The 25,157-nt window shown below is 42.7% G+C and overlaps 1 protein-coding gene and 2 non-coding genes across 5 annotated transcripts in view; 1 reads left to right on the top strand and 2 right to left on the bottom strand.

Annotated features, from left to right (window-relative positions):
- Positions 1-4,632: 4,632 nt before the first annotated feature.
- TRNAE-UUC lies at positions 4,633-4,704 on the bottom strand. Its single transcript has one exon. It is a non-coding gene; the product is annotated as a tRNA-Glu (tRNA).
- An 854-nt stretch (positions 4,705-5,558) lies between these two features.
- Positions 5,559-5,630, bottom strand: TRNAE-UUC. Its single transcript has one exon. It is a non-coding gene; the product is annotated as a tRNA-Glu (tRNA).
- Positions 5,631-13,827: 8,197 nt separating this feature from the next.
- The window catches only part of LOC117361414 (ras-related GTP-binding protein A), a 29,177-nt gene continuing 17,847 nt past the window's right edge, over positions 13,828-25,157 (top strand). Inside the window, exons 1-6 of one of the 3 annotated variants that reach the window (XM_033946712.1) lie at positions 13,828-13,947; positions 14,854-14,887; positions 15,078-15,177; positions 15,707-15,773; positions 16,815-17,037; positions 19,406-19,501. In XM_033946712.1, the coding sequence (XP_033802603.1) occupies positions 14,861-14,887; positions 15,078-15,177; positions 15,707-15,773; positions 16,815-17,037; positions 19,406-19,501 (513 nt within the window). In that variant the 5' untranslated portion in view covers positions 13,828-13,947; positions 14,854-14,860. Of the gene's footprint in view, positions 14,053-14,120; positions 14,298-14,853; positions 14,888-15,077; positions 15,178-15,706; positions 15,774-16,814; positions 17,038-19,405; positions 19,502-25,157 lie in introns of those variants that run through there. The other 2 variants (XM_033946713.1, XM_033946714.1) reach the window with 2 other exon arrangements.

Raw genomic sequence — 25,157 nt, 5'->3', positions numbered from 1 at the left:
AAGGGGCAGAGAGAGGGTAGACAGTGGATGAAAGGAAGAGAGTGACAAGAAGATGAGGAAAGCAGAAACCAGAGAAGACAAGGTAGAAAAAAATTATATTTATTATTATTATTTTTTATTTTTTTTTGCTTTAGGGGAGATGCATTGCTGTTTCTATGGTGTTGCATTGTATGCAGAGTCCAGCTTCTTGGTGCTTCAGTTTAATCTACGTATTTTTATTCTATCTCCCCATTTACAAAACTGTAGAGCGTTTTTTAGCATTGGCATCTGAGCAGTTACCACCATGGCTAAAAACCACACTACAGTTTTGTAAAAGGGGGAGGGGTTAGTTTATGATTACATATTAGGCGAAGGTGTTTTCTGTGTTCGAAAAGACATGGTTTTCTGTTAGGATTGACTGTGTAGGATTGATCTGTACTAGTCTGGCTTTTTTAGTTTTACAATGGGTTTATTGACGTACTGCTCACTGCAGTATGTAAGATGCTGCCTTTTCCTAGGTACACTCTTATGTGATGTGTGGATTGTTACTAAAAATCATGTTTTTCATACAGATGGGGGGGGGTGTCAAAAAATGATGGGCCCCGGGTGCCACATATGCTAGGTACGCCACTGGGGTACAGTTGCTAAATGTGTGTGGCTGTGGATATTTTTATTAGGCACCTAAACCCAGACAACTTAAAAATGGGAAAAGCCATGGTTAAGGTCAGATCAAGAAAAGCAGCCAGCCTAATGTAGGCTCTTTAAGGCTACAAAAGTTATTTCCAGTAGAAGCTGCACATTTACTTACTGATCACAGGCTCTGATGAGGAACTTTTGCTGCTGAATCAACACTGCCAGAAAGTGCCAGGTCATCAAATACTTTTTTCAACCAGGACTTCTGGCCTTGACATGTCTCTCTGCCCAGGTCCAAGCTCTGTTGCAATCAGCGGCTTAGGAGGAACTTGCCGTTTCCAACTGAGTGATGTAGCCCAGAGGCATGAAAGGGGCCTAAATTACAAGAGAGAGGAGAAAAGCAAAGGAAGTGAGTGGAGAGGAAGCGGTTAAGTGAAGATGGAAGAGGAGGAGAATGAGGGAGGGAAGGGAAAACAGGAAAGGGGAAAGGAAGGCAAGTAAGTAAGACCAAGTCAGGAGAAACCTGATCAATGAAGATGAAAAGACACCACAAACCAGTGGAAAAAAAGGCTGCTGTATTATTATTATTATATAAATTGCTCAACAACACTTTCACCATTTAAACGCAGAAAGTCAAAAAGACTTATTAACAGGTATTTTTTTATATATACAATACATGTATGATTTCACCTTATCGTTTGCAAATGCTCTGACCAATCAAACATGAAAGGAGGAAAAAGCCTCAGATGACGCCGCACAAGCCAGCTGTGACAACAGCTGTAAAGCAAGTCTAAGTGATACCTCACGGGCATTAAAAAAAACCTCCTTGAAAAGTGGTGCAGGGAGAGAGCCGCGAGCACTCCCCAGTAGGAAGATCGATTAACAGTTTACACCCTGGGGCAGCAAGAAAATTGTGAAACGTTGGCCATCGTTGAGGTGTCGATCTTGAACAAAGATAAGTAAATTGTGGTTGTTTATTTTGGACCTTTGAAACATTTTCTTAACCGTTTGCATTACACAGAGCACTTTTCGAGCAAAATAAAAGAGGGTTTTTTTATGCCCGTGAGGTAGCCTTGCCTTATAGCCATTGTCATGGCTGGCTTGTGTGGCGTAATCCAAGGCTTTTTCCTCCTTTCATGTTTGTTTGGTCAGAGCATTTGCAAATGATAAGGTGAAATTATACATGTATATCCGCTATAATAAAACCCTTAGCGCGCATGTGCACCTCATACTCCATGCGCACCTCATACCGCATGCGCAGAAGGAGCATGGTTTTGTGTGTCGGTTTCTGCATGTGCAGTGACAAGAAGGAGCATGTGGCGGTTTCCTCATCGCGACAACGAGCATTGAAGCTTGCGGCGGTTTAAATATTGCCTTCCCTCTGCAACGCTGCAAAAACCAGGAGACTTCTCCGTATGCTACAGATTGCCGTGACGCTGGACAGGGGGAGCAGGGAAGGGGTACTGCTGGACAGGGGGGAGGTGAAAGGAAGGGAGAAGGGCTACTGTTGGACAGGGGAAGCAGGGAAGGGGTACTGCTGGACATGGGAGGTAAAAGGAAGGGAGAAGAGGTGCTGCTGGACAGGGGGAGCAGGGAAGGAATAAGGGGTACTGCTGGACAAAGGGGGGGAGGTAAAAGGAAGGGAGAAGATGGGGGAGGGAAGGAGGACCAGAGGAGAAGCATGCAGGAGGCCCTGGAAACATAGTTAAAAGCATAGAAAAATAAAGTCACCAGACAACAAAGGTAGGGATAATGATTTTATCAATAATAAGCATGCATGTGCACTTGAAACTCCGTGCCTCCGTTTGTCCGTGCCTTCGAAGAAAGACAGACAGACAGGGGGCCAGGGAGAGAGACAGCAAGACAGACACACAGAAAGACAGGGGGGAAGGGAGAGAGACAGAAAGACAGACACACAGAAAGACAGGGGGGAAGGGAGAGAGACAGAAAAAAAGATAGACAGACATTGGGGCAGGGAGAGAGAGAGACAGACAGACAGTGGGGCAGGGAGAGACAGAAAGACAGACAAACAGGGGGCCAGGGAGAGAGACAGACAGACAGACAGACAGGGGGCCAGGGAGAGAGACAAAAAGACAGAAAGCGAAAGAAAGAAAGAAACGCCTCAGTGCCCCATTGTGCTAAAAGATTACACATCTATTCTAGCACCTGTTAATGTAACGGGCTTAAACACTAGTATATATAAATACTTGTTAATATGTCTTTTAGACTTTCTGCATTTAAATGGTGAAAGACTTATTGTGCAATTGTTGATTGATTTTCACTTTACTGTGTGGATTTTTTGTATTATTATATGAAACCATAACAGAACCAGTGGCCCAATGGGGCCACATTTTGGCTGTAACCTGCATCAGAGGTATAGTCAATATGATTTGAAGAAACAGGATGAGTGTGAAACTGTGTCATATTCCTGCTTTCTACTGAGCTTCAGAATTATCAAATGTATGTATAAAAATAGAGATGGTGTAATGAACCACCTCAGCCCTGCCTGGCATTTCCTTCCAATGGAAATGGAGAGTTAGAGGAGACAGATAGTGAGAAAGTGACTGGAGAGGGGAGAAAAAAAGGTGATTCATATATTACACCCACTCAAATGCACTTCACCCAGCACTCACTTCCCCATGCAGTCACACACCTACAACAACACCCACCCAAATCTACTCCGTCAGCCATGTTCCCATCCATTTACTCATGTACTACACACACAGACCCTATTTGTAATGCCCATCTCTGCCACCCAAATTCACTGCATCCAGATCCTCATTACTCACCTGCACATCCCACTTATTTAAACATACCACATCCAGCTAAGGAAATAAGGAAACCCCCAGTTCTATCATTCACACTTCCTACTCAAATGCACACACATGCACAGACTGTTAGACTCCAGAACTGAAATGTTAGCATTGACTGAAAGATGCCACACCACTAGAAGGCTAGTTGAGAGTCATTGCAACAAATCTCTGGGAAATACTACATACCCTTATGATAGGTACATTCAGCACTTAACAAATGCAGATAAACTAATATTTCTCAAACTGGAATTGCTCAGATCTGAAACACCCCCCAGGAGATCTTTCACTTCTATTTTTAATCCCTGCAACTGCACAACTCTATAGCTGTTAATCTGAGAAAGGCTTGAACTCAAAACCCAAATGAATCACTTGAAAACAGATTTTTGGCCAGAAAGTGGTCCTGAGAACTTTCCGAAAAAAAACAAGCAGTCATACTACTAATTATAACAGCAAAAGGATCCCTGGGGAATGCTTGATACCAAAGGAGTATTGCCTATGAATCTCTGGATCTTAAAAACACAGATATGTGAGATAGATTTCAAGTACTACAGCAAAACAGTGGGAACTTGGAGGTCCTCATGTATAGACCCCTCATTCCCACTTTATTCACATAAACCACTTCCAACTGTTCTTCACTGATGCATTCTTAAATTTCCAAAATGTTTAATTTGCGTAGTCCAGCTTTACATAGAGAAGCACACTTTTGGGTCATTCTTTTAAGCATGCACTTTCTAAATTGTTAGGAATCAATCACAATTGTGAAAACTGTTCACAAAAGAACAACTGAGTGCTAGATCTGTTCTCCTATGAATGATCTTTCAGAAGATATGGGAACCAATGCAAATTTATTTAAATCAAATATCCATAAAAAATGGCAACATATGTCACACAAGTGGAAACATATGTTGGACCCAACACAGTCCTTGTTTCAGCTATCCTTGCCTTTTGTCAGGGGTCCTAATGTTCCATGAACATACTGGAATTGTTGCTAGCAACACTCAGGAATGACATAGATATACCCGCACAGTACTCAAAGTTTATGTCAAGTCATAACTTCTAGTATGTTCATGGAACATTAGGACCCCTGACAAAAGGCAAGGATAGCCAAAACACATACTGTGTTGGGTCCAACATATGTTTTCACTTGTATGACAAATGTATTGCTATTGCCCTCAAATAAAACTGATTACAAAATGAAAATTTGTAGTTCCCATACCGGGAGTCGAACCCGGGCCGCCTGGGTGAAAACCAGGAATCCTAACCGCTAGACCATATGGGAGATTGATGAAAAAAACAGAATTGCTTCTGTCGGCTACTTTTGTAACTTCAAATTGGTTAATTGGGACCCAGTATATAAAATTATTCTGTACACTGACTATAGCCATATATGTATATCAATCGTCTCTTTTGCTAAAGTCACTATAAAGGAAAACGTTCAGTAAGCTAAGCCACTCATATCTGTAAGCTAAGCCGCTCATATCTGATTAATTTGTTTTTAGTTTCAGAGCAGGATACAGAATTCAGGAAGAGTGATTTTTGGCGCCGATGACAATAAACCATTATCTGATATTATTAGATACTAGATCTAGCATGAAACCTGCGCCCCCATTTTAAAACTATTGTATTTGGAAATAAAGAAAGAAAGAAATAGAAAAAAAAAGTAATTCTGGTTTTCAAATGGCTAAGCATATTCAAGTAATAGGCACGTGAAGGTACCTTGTCAGTCTGCTTACCTTATAGTGAAAAAGGCTTATGCAATCTGTGTGTGTCTTTAATAACAAAATCCTGCCTTTACTCAGTGCCATGTGGTTGCGAATATAGGAGAATAAAATCGATTTTTTTTTCTTTCCCTCGGTGTGCCAGTCACTCCCTGTTAACTTTTGAACGGGGATTGCCCATAGAATGTTTTTGCTGTGGAATAAAAATACAATTCAAGAGCACAACCTAGTGGTTGAATAAGTCAAAGCAAATTCTTAACAGCTTATTAAACAAATTGATAATTTAACTGTGACTAATGTTGTTGATGTGTGTAAGAAAAACAAAGTTATTTGTAGTGTATTTTATTAAATGTATATAGCTACTGTGATAAAAATAAAAGTGAGTAGAAATATACAAAAAAATGAAAATTTGTAGTTCCCATACCGGGAGTCGAACCCGGGCCGCCTGGGTGAAAACCAGGAATCCTAACCGCTAGACCATATGGGAGATTGGTGAAAATTTGTTTCAATCGTTTACTTTTCTAACTAGAACTCTCAAGCAACCAGAAAAAAAACTTTAAGCATAAACTTGGCACACACCACCTGATTATGCCCACATACATGTGTTTGTTCTACTTAAAGCAGGTCATAGGCATTTGAATTCACTCCAGTAAAAGAGAACTTCAGTAACCTGTGTGAAAGCTAATCTGTATCCACTACTCATAATCAATTTTTTTTTAATTGTTTTTGATATACAGCTGGAGAGCAGGTTACAAAATTGAGGATCTGTGATTTTTAAAGCCAATGTCAATAAATGGTTAGCTGATTATCCATGTGCTGGATCCGTGCATTGTTCTTCAGACGAGTTTGCCTTTTTTTCCATAAAAAAGTTAATATCCTTTATTGAGAATTCAGGCCAGTTTCCTAACAAAGGTGCTGAAAAAGTTTTAGTTCCCATGCAATAACAAATGGCATGCAAATTACTGCAGGGTTATAAAGCGTGCAGTGATTCAGAGTCTATGTAACAGACTTAAAGATAAATTTTGGTTTATTTAGTATGGCCTCTTCCAGTGGCGTACCAAGGGCAGGGGGGCGGACCGCCCCGGGAGCTCACCCTAGAGGGGAGCACAGTCGGCCAGGTCTGGAACCTCCCGCCCTACTCCAACAGGACCTGCACCTCAGCATGGCTGCCGTTCCACCCTCTCCGATGTACTTGTTCCGATGCAAGGTTCTGCGATGACTGTGTCTGCTGACTCTGCTCCGGAACAAGTGATGTCAGAAAGGGATGGACTGGCAGCCGCGCTGAGATGCAGGAAGGTCCCACGATGACTACGTCTGCTAGCTCTGCTAGAAAGAAGTAAGTGACATCGTAGGGAGTGGACCGGCAGACGCAGTAAGTTGCTGCAAGGTCCTGCGATGACTGCGTCTGCCGGTCTACCCCCCTCCGATGTCACTTACTTATTTCCAGCAGAGCCAGCAGACACAGGTATCGTGGGACCTTCCATAGCATTGGTTTGGGAGCAAGAGAGTTGTATGGAGGAGTAGTAGAAGGAGAGAAAGAGGGCAGATACTGATGGAATTGATGTGCAGGGAAAGGGGAGAGAGACATAAGGGGGAAGGATACTGGATGGAATTGGGTTGGAAGGAAAGTGGGCAGGTGCTGATGGAAGTGGGTGGGGGGAAGGGAGAGGAGAGAGAGTGAAATGCCAGACCATGGGGGTGTGGGAGAGGGAAGGGAAGAAGAAGAGCGGAGAGAGATGACAGACCATTGGAGGAGGGAATGGAAGAAGATGGATGCTAGTCCAATGGGGGTGAAGGGAAAGATGGAAGGGGGAGGCATACAGTTTCTGGAAGTGGCATAGGAGAGAAGATGCCATATAGAAGGGGCAGACGGTGGATGAAAGTAAGAGTGTGACAAGAAGATGAGGAAAGCAGAAACCAGAGAAGACAAAGGTAGAAAAAATAATTCTATTTATTTATTTTTTTTTGCTTTAGGGAACGTGTCACTGTTTCTGAGATGTTGCATTGTATGCAGAGTCCAGCTTCTTGGTGGTTCAGTTTAATCTTTGTCTACATATTTCTATTTTATCCCCCCTTTTACAAAACCATAGTGTTTTTTTAGCGCTGGCCATGGTGGTTAAAGCTCCAATGCTTAGAATTCTATAAGCGTCTGAGCTGTTACCACCGTGGCAAAAAAACCCACACTACTATTTTGTAAAAGGGGGAGAGGTTAGTTTGTGATTACATATTTCCTTACTAGGCAAACGTGTTTTCTGTATTCTGTGTGTTCAAAAGACATGGTTTTCTGTTAGGATTGACTGTGCAGGCTTAATCTGTACTAGTCTGGCTTGTTTAGTTTTACAATGGATGTTTTGATGTTGTACTGCTCACTGCAGTATGTAAAATGCTGCCTTTTCCTAGGTACACTCTTATGTGACATTTGGATTGTTACTAAAAATCATGCTTTTCATACAGATGGTGTGTGTGTGGGTGGGGGGAAGTCAACAAATTATGGATCCGGGTGTCACATATGCTAGGTACACCACATCACAGCTACCCACAATAACAGAAGGCAGTGATTGTGCCTCTGATCCATAAAATGTCTACAGTTAGACTAGAGCTGCCACAACAGCATTTATTGTTGCTGTGAAGTGCTGCTTACAGCAAAACCCATGTAAGGTTCTGGAATCAAGCAATGCATCAAGTAATAGTGACTTTATTTCTATTGTATACATGATTATGTCTGAATTCTGAAGGCACACCAGCCTACCATGTAATACTGATGCTGTTCTATACAACTCATATACCATACACAACTTTCTGAGTTTTATTATGCTGCTGGAAGACATATGGCAAAAGATATCATAGTTAGGCAGAGTACTGTGAGTGAGCTCAAAATCGGGAAAACAGCCATGCAGCCTTTGTGGACTGCCACAAACCAAACTCTTCCATATTTTAATCTGATATGTAGGCTGTTCTCCTCATAGCTTGTTACATAGCTCTGCTCCATTGGAAATCTCCATTTATTTGAAATGCTGGGATCCTGGGTATAGCAGTTTCTCCAGTCAGGAGCCTATAAATAGATTAAGTACTTAAAAGTTCTTTTCCTTAGATAAGTGAGGCATCTAACAGTAGGTTTATTTCCCTATAGCTGCATGCTGCTGCAGAAGGAATCCACTCCAGATTTTACACTGTGCCTCTGCTATACTTCACTGAGCTTTCTAGCTCCATCTTCAGTTAGTACCCAAGCATGTAGAGCCTCCCAATACATGTGAAGTAGAGGCACCTGTAGCAACAGGCTTAAAAAAATTGTTCTGCTCAAAAGTAACTAAACAGTACCGTTAACTACCAACACTGGCTTCATAGGATCTCAGAAACTACTCCCCAATAAATTGAAACATATATACAAAGTCTTCCCAGCCCCCAAGAATTAGCTTGAAGAAGCATAAACAGACTGAAAACTGCAAGCAGGCACAGGAAGGACAGGGCGGGAGTCTAGAATGTCTCACCTATTTACTGGAAAAGAGCTTACCAGGATAAATACATAGTCTCTTTTTCCAGTGCAATAGATGAGACAGTTTCTAGACAGTAGGGACATACAAAAGCAGTCCCCCCAAAAATCTAGGGGGGGCTTGCTGTGCCGACCCTTAAGACCAAGGACCCAAAAGCTAAGTCCTGTCTTGCCACCACGTGTAGAACTTGGCAAACGTGTGAAGTAAAGACCACATCACCGCTCTGCAAATCTCCTCAGGAGAGACAGAGCTAGCTTTGGCCCATGAAGAAGCCACACTCCTGGTAGAATGTGCCTTAATGAAAACAGGAGACTGTTTCCCTGAAAGAATGTAGGCTGACAAAATGGTCCTATGGATCCATCTGGAAATCATGGCCTTGGAAAAGGGAGCACCCCGCTAAACTGAATGAGTCAGCACAAACAAATGGTCAAAGAGATGAAACTCATTGGTGACCTTCAAATAAAGCAGAATAACTCTGCGCGCATCCCGTTTTTTCAACAGGCACCCATGGTCTGTGAGGCCAACCTGGAGCTACCAGAATGATGCAGCCCAGATGAGCCGCAATCTTCCAAATGATCCGGCCATTCATCGGCCAAGGAGGAAAACATACAGGAGAATCTCCTGAGGTCACGGTTGCACCAAAGTGTTAAGCCCCTCGCTTCCGGGCTCAGATCTTCGACTGAAGAATCGATGCACATTTTTGTTTCTTGCTGCGGCCATCCCTCATCATCCCACTATCCCTTGGAACGCCTCTGGGGACAGGACCCACCCGCCTGGATTCATAGTCTGTCTGCTGAGGAAGTCTGCTTGAACGCTGTCTACTCCTGCCACATGCGCTGCCACAGCACTAGATGCTGTTTCGCCCAAAGAAAAAGAAGGTGGGCTTCCTGAGCAAGGGGAGTGCTCTTGATCCCTCCCTGGTGATTGACATAGGCTACTGCCGTCGCATTGTCAGAGAAGACCCCTATAATTTCAAAACCCCTTCTCATAATCTTGGCAGAAGCATCCCTGGTGTCTCAAAACCAGATTATATCAGTGCTATACAATACCACAAAATAAACCCACATCTGTAAAACTGCTACGATAAAAAATCACATTTTAATCCAGCACTTATCAGCCTTTCTGTAGGTGGGGGTGACCCCATTTACACAGCATTAAAAGCATGCAATTTCCTGGAGACATAGACTAATGCCATCTTATGAAGGGTCGACCCAGGGTCATGATGCTGCAAAGGTTTAGCCTTATTTTAATCAACTTTCTCCCAGGTGTACATTTTCCTGTAAGATATACATTCTTGGGTACAGAGTTCCACAGGTAATAATGATGTAGAATCATGTTGTCTGAGAGAAAGAAAGAAGTTTCTGAAGAAACAGAAGGTAGGCAAAGTATAGAATGAAATATCCCTGAATGATAAAGATTGAAGAGACTCCTAAAGACAAAAGAAAAGTTTTGAGACAAGTTTCAAGTTTATTAAAAATTTGATATACCGCTTATTCGACTTCTAAGCAGTCTACATATTTAAAACTATAAATTTGGGTGGCGGATACTATAACAAACAGACATACTGCAACAATAGGGATAAGGGGTAACAAATACATGTAAAAATAGGAAAGCAACCAGAATGACTCAGATACAATGAAAAATCAGTAATAATAAATAGTAACACTTTCACTTAAATTGATGCGTGATGTCAAGTTGTATGATACCAGAACAGCACAGGCTCTACAACAAGCAGAGCCTGTGCTGTTCTAGTATCATACAACTTGACATCACACATCAATTTAAGTGAAAGTGTTACTACTTAAAATGGGAAAGCTAGCCATTTAAGGGTTGTACAAAAGGAAGAGAATCCCATCTGTAAGCAAAAGTTAAGAAAGAAAAATATGTTAAAAGTTAATGGCGTTTTTGAATAAAAATGTTTTTAATTGTCTTTGAAACGTTCTAATACTGTTTCTTTCCGTAATTCTGGGGACATTGCATTCCAAAGTGTAGTGGCTGTGAAAGAGAAGATTATTATATGTTATGGGATGGAGGGCACAGCCTTAGGAAAACATAAAAGTTGCCCTACTGGTTCAGATCATGGGACCATTCTAGCCCAAATTCTATTTCTAACAGTGGCCAGTCCAGGTTATAAATACTGTACCTGTCAGAGTCCAAAGTGACAGAATTTGGAGGAGAAAGCATAGCTGGCATGGAAAAAAGTTAGCCCTAAGTAGGTTTACCATATGGCTCCAGAAAAAGGATGACGGATTGAGACATCTGGGTTTCACTTCCATTGAAAGCAATGGAAGTAAAATCCAGATATCTCATTCTGTCCTCCTTTTTCTGGACTAACAAAAACAAAAAAAGGGAACAAAAAACAAAATGAAAATGCCTTTAAACCACGAAGGTGCTCAGAACCATTGCATGGTAAGAAAGTGTCCAAACCAGGGCAGCAACCCTTGTAAGGACTTTCAAAGAGTCTATCATAGCACCATCCTCAAGCGGTAGAAAGGTATTTAAATTTGGTGAGTGTCTTTTTATACTATTTGTTCCCTTTTTTGTTTTTGTTAGTTCATAGTCTTTTGGGAACTTTTTCTGTTTGAATTTCACCCAGTTGTTATATTGGGAATCCAGAACTCCTTTTTCTGGAGCCATATGGTAACCCTAATCCTAAGAAGAGTGTAAGACAGAAACAGGAGTTTTCATAGAAGAGAATGAGCGTTTTGGTTTCAACAGAATCTCCTCTGACAATTGCTCTTTCATTCCCACTATAACAGAAAACAAGACACATCCTACTTCTGGACTATTCCCCTCACTGGATTTCATTGAATCCTTTCCACAACCCCACACTTTGACAGAAGAAAAAGATACTTGAAGATTTTTATTCTTTTTTAACTTTGTTTATTAAATATTTTATTAGGAAAACCAAATACACTTTCACTTAAATATAAGAAAAAATAGAAATCATAAACACTTGAGTTTAACATAGATATTTGCATTTGATGCATTATTCAGATAAGCATCATTTATTTCTTTAGATTTATATCCCATCTGCCCCAGAGAGCTCAGAACAGGTTCAGTTTACATTCAGTGTTACATTATAGGGTTTTTGCAATATATCTTCGTATAGGTTTATTTACTGATGCTAGTAAAGGGTTGAGGGAGTGAGAGGTTTCTATCGTGGACCGGCAAAGTAAGTGCTTTGACACTCACAGGAATTCTATGAGCAACTGAGCATTTACCTTGTTGGCCCTCAGTAGAAAAATCTACCGTCCTTTAGTAAAACCCAGTGTAAGTGAGTTGTTTTTCCAATTCATTGTAGGCTTCCCTTTTGAGCAGTGGGGAGTTTGGTAGGTTACCCTGTTCACTTTGTAAACCCTATCCCTGGTAAAGAGGTATAATGTTCACCTATAGTAGCCACAGATGAGCTTCCAGGAACCAATAGCTACTAGGGCATGTCCGGACACAACAGGCTGGGGAGCATAGAGAGCCAAAAGCAAAGTGGATCCTAGAGCAGGAGAGGGAAATGGGCAAGTTGCCTACCCCTAGAAGTTCTGGCCACCATTTAGAACCTAGAGTTGACATGGGCAGCAGTGAAAGGGGGTCAGTGCTCTCTGTTAGACCAGTATTTCCCATGTTGGTCTTTGAGTACCTTTTTGCCAGTCAGGTTTTCAGGATATCCATAATGAATATGCATGAAAGAAATTTGAATATAATGGAGACAACATATGCAAATCAATTTCATGCATACTCACAGACCACCAGGGGATCCTTCTGATAGGCCCAGAGGAAGCAGGGGGAGGGGAGGGGAGTTGTCTTGTGGACAGGATGGATGTGTTTGAGTGGTGGTGGGGTGTTTGGCAGCATGGAGTATGTGGGAAATGTGTGGTGCAGTGGTTAGCACTACAGCCCCAGCACCCTGTGGTTGTGGGTTCAAATCCTACACTGCTCCTTGTGATCCTGGTCAAGTCACTTAATCCCCCACTGCCCCAGGTACATTAGATAGAGTGTGAGCAGATAGAGTGTGAGCCTGCTGGGACAGATAGGGAAAAATGCTTGAGTACCTGAATATTTTGTAATCTGCATAATATAAATAAGGGTTTAATTGGAAGAGGGGGAAATCTAAACTGGGATGTGCTGCTGCTGTCCAAGGTAGCTGCTGCTAGAGCACAATGAAGAGTGTATTCTGGAGCGTACGCAAGTGCGCCCTTGCCCACGGAACCATGTCAATGATCACAGCCATTGCTCACAGCACCTGCAAATAATGCCAGGTCGTTGGAGCTGTCTTGCTCCTAAACACCCATATCTGATGCAGCTTTTCTTCGGGGCTTCCGGGAAGGCTGGAGAAAAGAGTATAGAATAGGGTACTGCTGGATGGGAAGGTAGAGACAGAAACCACAGGAGAGGAGGTTGAAAGGAGAGGGGCAACTTCGAGGAGGGGAGGTTGGGGATTGGAGAGAGAAAGAAGCACCCACAGGAGAGGGAAGAGGGTTGGAGGAAAGGGGGAAAGAGAGAGAAGCACTGAAAGGTTACAGAGGATGGGAAGGAGAACCAAAAAATGGGTGGTGTGGGTGGGGTCATGTGTCCTTTTTTTTTGTCTTCACAAATATGGTATCCCTACCATTAGCGAATGACATGGGGACAAATTTTTCCTAGTTCCTGCGGGAACTCATTTTCCCATCCCCGCTCCATTCCTGCAAGCTCCATTCTCATCTGAACAAGCCTCAAACCCTTTAACCATAAGTGTTCGAGGATTATGCGGTTATGGCAGAGCTTACAGGAATGGGACAGGCACAGCCACAAAACTCAAGGGTAAGGAACGGAGAAATTGAGTTCCTGCGGGGACGGAGACAAATTTGTCCCCGTGCCATTCTCTACCTACCACTGAGCCCACCAGAGACAGCTCTAGGTAGAAGACGAATCTCGTACCTTGTTCCCCGGGAGAATCCGTTGGGATCCATCCTTTACCTCGTTCCTTAAACTTGAGCGCAAGGCGGGAGTTTAGGAGATGCTTCCCAGAATCGTTGTGCCCTTTACTTGACACGCAGAAAACCTATCTCAAACGACGGATCTGTACTATAATAGAGAGGAGCTCTCTCCTTGATAATTTCCAAAGTTTTCCTAAAGTCTTCCTGTTCGGGCAGCCCCCAGACGCATCTCAAACAGCCCCAACCCCCACCTCCTACCTTCAAACTACAGTATTTTTTCACGTCGCTTGTGATTGGTCCCGCCTTCTCAGACGTAAAGTCTATTGACCCGCCTCCCCTCTGATGCGACTTCCTGTTTCCGGTAGGAGAGGACGCGGCCGAGGAAAAGACTTCAGTTTCACAGGTAGCGGGATGCTGGAGAAGGGAAACGGTGGAGCCAGTCATGAGAGACTTTAGACACGAGTTGGAGGATGGGATGAGGAGCTGGGAATCTGAGAACGAGTGGCAGGTGCCTTACCGTGGTTGGGGAGGGGAGGCGGCCGGTCCTCGGATGTGTGTGAAGAGAGAGGAATGTTTGGCGTGTGAGCTTGAGGGTAGTCAGTCACATGCAACATGTCACACGCCTAATGCATGTGACTTGGTGTCTGCATTGGGAGCAATTTCTCATTCAGCTGTTTGCATGGCAACTGTACAATCCTTTAGCGTTAAGCATTCCTTATTAATGAGGTGACCACGTATTTGAAAGAGACTGAGGTGAGACCAGCAATTGCATATAGAAAGATTATTTCCTTCTTGGATAAAGTTCTTTTGAAATCGGTCCTTCAGTTTGTGCTTCACTGTTGACATTGTGTTTCCTTGTGTGAACTCAAGAAATGGCCAGTTGTATTGTGTAGAAGTTTGCCTGAGAGTAGAAAATTGTTAAAGACTCAACTCTGATAGGCTGGTATCTTAATGCATTCTGCTTCATTTTTTTCAATCAAGTTCCTTATATCCAACTTGATGTATTTTATTTATTCTATGTATTACTTCTTTCCCTGCCATGCAGGTATTTTCTGCATTATATTATAAATGCTTTCTGTCTTTATCTGTTTTTAAGTCCATTATTCTAATTTGTATTTTATCTGTATCCCATGTAGTATTAGCTCACCTTGTTGTGAACCACCTAGAACTTTTTCAGTATGGCGGTATTTAAGAATAAAATTAATATTAGTGGACCTGTTTCTTTGGTCCAGGGATGAATATGTTGACTGCAGTAGCCTTTCTACTTAGGATTCTGCTTAGTTAATGTGGCTGTTCTTAATATTTGCAGTTGTGGGATGCCGAGCACAGCTATGAAGAAGAAGGTAATAAGAGTTTTATTATATAAAATTTTCCCATAGTTGGATATAAAGTATGCATATGTATAGATTTGTAGAATTCAGGTCATACATGTTTTGTGTTTATTTTTGCTTTGTCTTTTGTTCTTTCATTTGTTGTTTTTGACTTGAGGTTTGCTTTTATATTCTGGCTTTTTAATATTCTTTTTTTAAACAGGTATTGTTGATGGGAAAGAGTGGGTCTGGGAAGACCAGCATGAGGTCTATTATCTTTGCAAACTACATTGCCAGAGACACAAGACGCCTTGGAGCCACAAGTAAGACTTAACAGCAAAGTTAATAGAATGGATATCAAAATCAAAGAACCCTTGCATAGGGCACTGTTGAATCCTTTTCTGCCTGGTCTCAGTGGTTTGGTGTTTTTTTTGGGGGGGGGAATAAAATGGGGCAATATTTCATTCTGTGTCTGAAATGATACCCACAAAAGAGTGTACATGCCAACAGAACTGGGACAGATGATTCTTTATTCACTAAAAAGACCCAACACTGCCAGTGTTTCAGCTCTTAGCCTGCTTCAGGGGTCTCTTAAGATGTCTCTCATACAAATTCTTTACAAAAGTAGTCCCGATGTTAATTTAGACTGTTTACCATGATCTATACTCAACAAACCACCAGTGAATGAGACTTCTACTCCATAATGAAAAGTTCCTCTTAAGGATGAGGTCTGTTCAGTCCTTGAAGAGCACCATTGACTTGTCTTTCAGAATTGCACTCCTTATACAATGCTTAAAATCTGTTTTAAAAAAAATCACAATTGCATTGCATTGTTTTCCTCTTCTTTTCTAGTTGATGTGGAGCATTCCCATGTACGCTTTCTGGGAAATCTGGTTTTGAATCTGTGGGACTGTGGTGGGTAGGTAGTATTTATAGCATTTTAAAAATATATATATATATTTAAAGTTTTTATTCTTAGACTCAGAAACCCCAGTGGCATTCAAACATCTTCACTGCATTTTGGTTTCAGCAGTAGTTAAAGAGAAGGTCAACTGTTTTACAAATCATTCTTCCTAGAATTCATTTCACTCTGAACAAGTGCAGTGTTACTGTTGAGTGACTAAATAAAGTTAGTTGTATACCAAAAAAGTCACTGCATGAAAAATGTTCATAAATAATATTTGCACTTTAAGGAGAACCCACGCTGAGATGATATTAGCTAACTGTATTTCACATGAGCTTTCACCTCCAGTTTAACTGTAATTGTTTGTTGGTTCCCTGACGAAGGACTGAAACGTGGCACGTCGGAACCTGCTACTGCTTTAAAGCTAAGTTTGAATAATTTGCTTTTCAACTCTATACTTGTATAAGCAGCTAAGCATAGCTATTGTAGCTAGCACATAACAGTTAAAGATAATATCTTACTGGAGAAAAAATGAACACTGCAATGATTGGTTGGTGAGGCGTAACATATTGCCTTCATGTCTCTGAGCAGAGTTCTATTAGTTAAGAATTGATATTTGTGGAAACATCTTTGAAAAATATTATTTATGAACATTTTTCATGCAGTGACTTTTTTTGGTACTTGAGACCTGGAAACAGGATACTGGGCTTGATGGACCTTTGGTCTGTCCCAGTATGGCAACTCATATTCTTATGTATGGTGCAGTAGAGGTTTTTCTGCAGTACCTCATAACCAGAGGCTCCATGATATTTTTTTTCCAGTGACCCAGTTAGGTTTCTATCCATGCATACAGCCTTTCAAGGGTCGTAGTTATCTGTGTAGAATTATATTTCATTGTCTTCTTTGGACGCTGTCACATAAATCCACTCAAGTGATGTTTGCATGGTTCTCCACCTAAGTGTAGAGTGTTGTTGTTGTTCTGCTTTTAACACTGCAGAGATATTGGATAAAGAATTGATCTAATATTGCTTTCCCTGTCTTTTCTTCCTCACTTAGGCAGGATATGTTCATGGAGAACTATTTCACCAGCCAGCGGGATAATATCTTCCGCAATGTGGAGGTGCTAATCTATGTGTTTGACGTAGAGAGCCGCGAACTGGAGAAGGACATGCATTATTACCAGTCATGTTTGGAAGCAATACTGCAGAACTCCCCTGATGCCAAAATCTTTTGCCTGGTGCACAAGATGGATTTGGTCCAGGAAGATCAGCGGGACTTGGTAAGGGAGAGAAGGGCCACTGCTGATTCTACGAGAGTGGTATGAAAAGTTTGGTAAAAAAGCAAGTTAAACAACTTAGTCTCCCCCCCATGTCGTGCTCCATCCCTGGCAGTGTTCAAATCCAAGCTAAAGGCCACTTTTTTGAAACTGCTTTCAACTCTTAAATTCCTCACTGCTATCAGATACCTATATTCACTATAATCTCCCCAACCCTGCTGCTGTCAAATACCTATACCCACTATAACCTCCCCAACCCTGAAATGTCCTGTCTAAATTAGATTGTAAGCTCTTCTGAGCAGGGACTGTCTACTGTATGTTAAAATGTACAGCGCTGCATACGCCTAGTAGTAGTAGTAGTCCAGCGAGTTTCCAGATTTTTTAATATCGTAGGAAAAATAGCCTACGAATAAACTGGAAACTTGCTGTACTAAGTGTATATCCCTCGATGGAGACTACGTTATTTAACTTGCTTTTTTACCAAACTTTTCAAACCATCCTCGTATTTGACCTAATATTGGGTAAAACAAGGTATGATGGAGGAGACAGGCAGAAATGCAGCATAAAATCCTGCTCTATTTTAGTGTTAACATAAAGTTGGATCTTCTGGAATAGGACCCCAGAGGTTCAAGAGAGGCCACATAAGACATTTCAAGCAACCAAACAGGCTAAGAGGGGGTGAAAATGGGGTTTCCCAGTGTAATTGACTGAACAGGGTTGAGCAATTTGTTTTCTTCAGTGTATGCAGCCTGGGAACCCTATCAACTTTGCTACCTTAACAGCTTCTATTCATACAAAAAAATAAAATTTCCTCTGCATGTTAAATTCAGATGTTGGCAGAAAAAGTGTGATAGGCTAGAAAAATGAGCACTTTGGCCCTCAATTTAGGAACTCCTGCCCTGGAAAAATGAACCTGTAGTCAGACTTTAGAGCTAAAGAGGACCTTTCTGAGATATTTTAACTTGTTCTCCTTTTCTGTGAGCTCAGGTTAGTTATTTTCCAAATAATGTCCTTTAAATGTTACTTCTGTTTCATGAGTGGCTTTGACAGGTTGCTGATTTGAAAGTGTTAGCTTTGGGAAGAAAGCTGTGCTCTGGAAGCATTTTATAAAAAAAAAAAAAAAGATTTATTTCAGTAGTCATTATGCCCAAATGTCATCTGAGTTTACTGGAAACTGGTCACCTGAGAATATCAGACACTGTAATTTGACAAATTGTAAGTGGTCAGGCCCACCTTCTTTTCACAATTTTGACAATTGATATATCAGGTGAATATACCTGCTGCATAAGGCCATCATTATCTTTCCATATATGTAATATGCTGAGACTCTGATTTTGTGCATGCATTACTCTAGAAGAAGCTATGGGGGCTTCAAGGCTTTCAGATGTGTAATCCAGAGGCTCACAAGGCAGGCTAGCAGCTACTAGCAGAAGACTTTGGTTCCCCCCTCACCTGCAGATATTCTTCCTTTTTTGCCCACAAAAAGTCCTATCCTTCCCCTCCTGCTGTGCATTACCTTCCAGCCATTTTTATATTTTAAAAATATTTTTTATTTCTGTATAATTGTAAACACTTTGCATTTAAAAGCGATATATCAAGACCAAATTAACTTGAAACTTGAGGAGTTGACAAGCAGCATTTTGTTTCCTTCTTTTCCAATTTCTCTATGCAGTCAGAATCATGCAGGGTCCCTAATTATGGAAGCTTCATAATACAGGTTCACGATCTTTTATCCAAAATGCTCAGGACCAGAGACATTTCGGATCTTAGACTTTTTTGGTTTTTGGAATGGTGTCACCAGATGCTGTAGCGATTCATAGTCATTGTCTGCTGCAGCTCTGCAGGCTTCTCTCTGCTGCCTCCTGCCTTGCTGGCATCACTTCCTCTTTCCTTTTTGGCTGGATGTGACAGAGAGAAGCATGTGGGGCCTCAGCAGGAACAAATATGAATCACTGGCCACCTGCAACACCTCAGAGGTATACCAGTGTGAGGTAAGATGAAAAAAAATGAACCACTATCAGCATAGAGTGAAGTCTTTTTAAAGTGACTTTGGGGCCAGGTTTCACTTTTGATGCTAAAAGTAAGCTTTTTTTTAACAAATTAGTAATGTAGCAAAAAAGATTTCACTTTTTGGAGCTTTTCAGTTTTTAGAATTTTGGATAAAGGATCTTGAACATGTACGTCCTATTATGAAAAGGAGGACCAATCCTGCCTTGTTCATAACACAAGCTAGAGGGAAGGTCTTCATGGCGGATAATGGGCCATACAAGCTGAAGTGAGGCCCAGTGCATTTGAACAAGATGGAGAATATTTCACTGGATTATAGCATTATAAGGTAAAAATAATATTGTTTCCTTTTTTCCCCTTCCAGATCTTTAAAGAACGGGAGGAAGATTTGAGGCGTTTGTCTCGCCCGTTGGATTGTGCATGTTTCCGGACATCTATCTGGGATGAAACCTTGTACAAGGTGTGCATTCTGTGATCTGCCCTGCCAGTGATTAATGCTATTCTAGAATACTGCTACAGCTGGTGGCAATCTTCATGTTCTTGGTATCTCTTAAAAGAAAGAAGTGAGGAATAGCAGTATTATATTCTCAGTCCTGGTCTCCTTATTTTGATTCTTATTGATTCTGACATTGCACAAGTCCATTGACTTTCCTTTTGCCTTTTGAGTAATAATGATGACTTCCCTTGTGTGTGATAGTTACTGGACTATCAACACATCTAATGGGCTCATATGCAGAGGAAAGGATCGACTATCGAGTACTTTTGTTTATCCCAGGACAAGCAGGCAGCATATTCTTGACTGATGGGTGACGGCACCGACGGAGCCCCGGTACGGACAATTTTAGAGTGATTGCACTCTAAGAACTTGGAAAGTTCTAGCAGGCCGCACCACACACGTGCAAGTGCCTTCCCGCCCAACGGAGGCACGCGGTTCCCAGTTTCTTAGTTTCCGCAGAGCTAAGAAGACGCGTTTCTTTCAACGGCCGTTAAAAGAGTTTTTTGTAATCGCCCTTCCCGCTCGAGTAAACCCTTTTTGGAAATAAAGTTTTCTTTATTTCTTTTCTTTTCTTTCGCTTCGCCCCGGCGGGGCCTGTTGCCATCATCGAGGCCTCGGCCTTCGATTTGGCAGAAGCCGTTTTCACTTTCATGCCCCCTCAACCCGGGTTTAAAAAGTGCCAGCGGTGCGCTCGACCAATTTCACTGACAGACCCGCACAACTGGTGTCTGCAGTGTCTTGGTCCTGACCATCGAGCGTCCACCTGCACCCGCTGTGCGACTTTAAAGAAGAGAACTCTAAAAAATCGCCAGATCCAACAGCGGTTGTTATTTGGCGCCAAGATGTCTGATTCCGCAGCACCGGCACCGACATCGGCCCCATCTCAGTTGGCACCTACTTCATCGACACCGTGCGATACCGCGCCGGCGTCGCACCCTGCAGGTAAGCCGGCTAAGAAGCCTTCCCCGTTGGAGCGTCCTCCGGTCTCAGTAGCAGCGAGTCCAATCCTGCCGACCTCGAGGCGTCCACGGAAGCGCTCCGCTCCTATTGAGGTGAGCCCCTCGACATCGGGGTCCTTATCCTCGGAGCGTAGAGCGGCACCACAGGTACCGCAGAAGAAAAAGGCGATACCGGTGCCTTCGCTGGACGAGCGGATTGCTGCTGTCCTGCAAGTGCAACTTAAGGAGCAGTTGCAACAACTCCTTCCCGCACTTTTGACACCGAGCCTTCCAGTCCGGTCTGAGCCACCGGTACCGACAGTGGAGCGCCCTCTTTTATCGGCATCCACTTTGTCGGTACCAGGTCACACTGCTTCCTCGACTTCGATGCCAATCTTAGCACCGGAACCGAGAGCTCAACACCAGGTGCAGACCTCGGTACCAACGCAGCAGGTCACATCTCCTGGTACCGTATCTATGAGGTCGGGTAAGTCGGCGCGCAAAACCCGACACCTGGAACCCTCCACTCCGGAGTCTCGAGACCGTGGCTCTCAGATTCGAGACCCTGATTTGTGGGGTGATTCTGAAGAGCCCTTTCTATCTGAGGGTGAGTGTTCCTCTGATGAAGAGGATCAACTTGTTGCTGATCCCTCTTCTAAACATGATTCCACATCTTTTACTTCTTTCTTAAAAGAGATGTGTGAATCTCTTTCTATTCCCTTGGAAGCTGAGTCGAAGAAATCCAAAGCATTCCTTGATGCTCTGGACTTTGACCAGCCTCCAAGGGAATTTCTCAAACTTCCTCTCCATGACATCTTACGAGAGACTTTCTATAAAAATTTAGAGACTCCCCTAACTGTACCAGGAGCTCCTCGTAAATTGGACTCCTTATACAAGGTTATTCCTATCCCTGGTTTTGACAAACCTCAGCTCCCACATGAGTCTCTTTTGGTAGAATCCACACTTAAGAAATCAGCGGGAGCTAGTGTATATGCCTCAGTCCCTCCTGGAAGAGAAGGAAAAGCCATGGACAAATTTGGCAAACGTTTATATCAGAATGCCATGTTAGCCAATAGGTCAGGGAACTACGCTTTCCATTTTTCATTTTATTTAAAGCACCTCATTCAAAACATGGCTGCTTTTGAAAAGTACCTCCCTGACCACAAGAAATCTGCTTTTCATGCCTGTTCTTCCTCTCTTCTCCAGTTACGGAAATTCCTAGTTAGGTCAATTTATGACACTTTTGAATTGACTTCTAGGGCCACGGCTATGTCTGTTGCCATGCGTCGGTTGGCATGGCTCAGAGTCTCAGAGCTCGATGTAAATCATCAGGACCGCCTAGCAAATGCTCCCTGCTTGGGTGATGAGCTCTTCGGAGAGTCCATGGATTCCACTACACAAAAGCTGTCTGCCCATGAGACTCGGTGGGATACTCTCCTGAAGACTAAGAAAAAGACTCCACCTGCTCGGCCTTTTCGCCAACAATCTGCCTACCAGCGCCGCTATGCTGCCCGTCCCTTGCCACCGGCTACTCAACAGCCTAGACATCAGCGCCAACAACAGCGACAACCACCTAGGCCAGCCCAGCAGCAACAGGTGAAGCCTCCTCCACCACAAAAGTCTACCCAACCCTTTTGACGTGGTTCTCCAAAGCATAGCCAGTATTCCACCATCTGCCTATCTCCCTCGACCCATAGGAGGACGTCTTTCTTGTTACACCAGCCGTTGGGAGAACATCACATCGGATCAGTGGGTCCTCAACATCATCCGCCACGGCTACTCTCTCAACTTTCAGACACGTCCTGCACAAAGTCTGCCAAGAGAGTCTGCTTTGAACACCTCTCAGTCTTCTCTCCTTCTTCAGGAGGTTCAATCCCTCCTCCTCCTGAACGCCATAGAGGAAGTTCCTCTAGATCAGAAGGGGCAGGGATTCGCCCTAAATATTAATAAATCCAATGTACTACTGTTTCCTTGGAAAGACAATCCTAAACTCAAATTCCCGATTACTATCAAAGATCATCCACTTCAAGAGGTAATTAATATTAAAATATTAGGAGTTATCTTTGACCATAAACTTTCCTTTCATAACCATATTAGCTATGTTATAACATCATCTTTTTTTAGGCTACGCCAAATTCGATCTGTAGCACAGTTCCTCAATAACAATTCCCTTAACATTCTCATCCACTCACTCATTATCTCAAAGATAGATTACTGTAACGCTTTGTTCAAAGGCATAGCCCAAAAGGAAATTAAACGCTTACAGATAATACAAAACACTGCCGTTAAGCTTATCTTCAAAGCAAAAAAATTTGATCACGTAACTCCACTCCTTAAGGAAGCTCATTGGCTTCCCGTTGCTCATAGAATCATCTATAAACTTAGCCTACTTACTTTCAAATCTTTATCTTTTAAAACTCCAGCCTTTATCTATAATCTTCTAATCCCATACATAACGAATAGGACTCTCAGATCAACTGATCAACATCTGTTAACAATTCCATCTCTTAAAATTATAAATACACGACGTCAATACATTTTCTCTGTTACCGCACCACAAACCTGGAATTCATTACCTTACTATCTAAGACAAGAATCTAACCTAGAAAAATTTAAAAGTAATCTGAAATCTTTTTTATTTATTGATGCCTTTATAAGTCAACAATAATTTCACGATTAAATAACTTCAAGAATAGGTTTTCCCCCCAGCCTTATGTACTTTCCCTAAATGTTTTACCCCTCTTTTTATGAAAATGTAACTTCATTCCCTCCTTTACCATAATTGTTTCTAGTAATGTTAAATAAGTTTTGTCTGTTTTGTCCACATTCTTAATCTGTATTATTTTAATTTGTAATTTTACTTTGTACATCGCTTTGAAATAAGATAAAGCGATTAATCAAATCCAAATAAACTTGAACTTGAACTTACTCCCGTTATTTTCTGGTCCCCAAAAAAACAGGGGATCTCAGACCCATCCTAGATCTTCGCGATCTCAACAAATGCTTGGTCAAAGAGAAATTCAAGATGCTTTCTCTGGCAACTCTTTATCCTCTTCTCCATCAAAGCGACTGGCTATGCTCCCTCGATCTCAAAGAGGCATACACTCACATTCCGGTCAATCTGGCCTCCAGACAGTACCTCCGCTTCATGATCAATCATTGTCATTACCAATACAAGGTGCTGCCCTTCGGTCTTGCCTCCTCTCCAAGAGTGTTCACCAAATGTCTGATTGTGGTGGCTGCCTTTCTACGCTCTCACCACCTTCAAGTCTTTCCTTATCTGGACGATTGGTTAATCAAGGCCAATTCATCTCAAACAGTGCTCCTGGCCACCAACCAAACCATCCTGTTTCTACAGCTTCTGGGGTTCGAGATTAATCTACCCAAATCTCATCTCATCCCCACTCAGAGACTTCAATTCATTGGAGCGGTGCTGGACACAGTCCTCATGAGAGCATTCCTGCTGTCCAACCGTCTTCAAACTCTTCAATCTCTATGTCAGCAGGTGCTTCCACAACGTTCCATCTCTGCCAAGCAAATGATGATACTCTTGGGTCACATGGCCTCCACAGTTCATGTCACACCCCTCGCACGTCTTCACCTGCGCACTCCTCAATGGACCCTAGCTACCCAGTGGTCCCAAGCGACGGATCCTTGCTCACGACACATATCTGTGACATCATCTCTTCGTCAGTCTCTACAATGGTGGTTGATATCCTCAAATCTCTCCAGAGGTCTTCTGTTTCACCTACCTCCTCATCAGCTTGTCATCACCACCGATGCCTCCCCTTATGCCTGGGGAGCTCATTTGAACGAATTCCAAACTCAAGGACTTTGGACAGCCCAGGAAATGAAACATCACATCAATTTCCTGGAACTCAGAGCGATGTTTTATGCCCTCAAGGCCTTCCAACATCTTCTCTTTCCTCAGGTCCTCCTGCTGTGCACAGACAATCAAGTTACAATGTACTACATCAACAAGCAGGGTGGGACAGGATCTCGCCTCTTGTGCCAGGAAGCCCAGAAGATTTGGGCTTGGGCCACAGATCACCAACTATTCCTGAAAGCTATCTACATTCAGGGAGAACAGAATTCCTTAGCGGACAAGCTCAGCAGAATTCTCCAACCTCACGAGTGGACACTCGATCCTGTAACTCTACAGTCCATCTTCGCTCAGTGGGGCACTCCTCAGATAGACCTCTTTGCAGCTCCTCACAATCACCAGCTGCCCCTATTCTGCTCCAGACTCTACTCTCCTCACCGTCTAGCAGCGGATGCATTTCTCCTCGATTGGTCCAATCTGTTCCTGTACGCTTTCCCTCCTTTGCCTCTCATGTTACGAACCTTGTTCAAGCTCAAGAGGGAACGAGCCACCATGATTCTGATTGCTCCACGGTGGCCCAGACAACATTGGTTCTCCCTTCTACTTCAACTCAGTTCCAGGGAGCCTTTTCTTCTTCCACTGTTTCCTTCTCTGCTTACGCAACATCAGAAGACCCTTCTGCATCCCAACCTTCCGTCTCTGCACCTGACAGCTTGGTTTCTCTCGGGTTGACTTCTCATGATACTCTTTTGTCTCAGCCCGTTCATTCCATTCTGGATGCCTCCAGGAAACCGGCCACTCTGCAATGTTACCACCAGAAGTGGACACGGTTTTCTTCCTGGTGTCTTCTTCATCATCA

The sequence above is a fragment of the Geotrypetes seraphini genome, chromosome 5 (genome assembly GCF_902459505.1).
Source record: "Geotrypetes seraphini chromosome 5, aGeoSer1.1, whole genome shotgun sequence".
In the NCBI taxonomy this organism is placed as follows: domain Eukaryota; kingdom Metazoa; phylum Chordata; class Amphibia; order Gymnophiona; family Dermophiidae; genus Geotrypetes; species Geotrypetes seraphini.
Note: the sequence above shows the minus strand (reverse complement) of the source record. Positions and strands in the feature narration are given on the sequence as shown.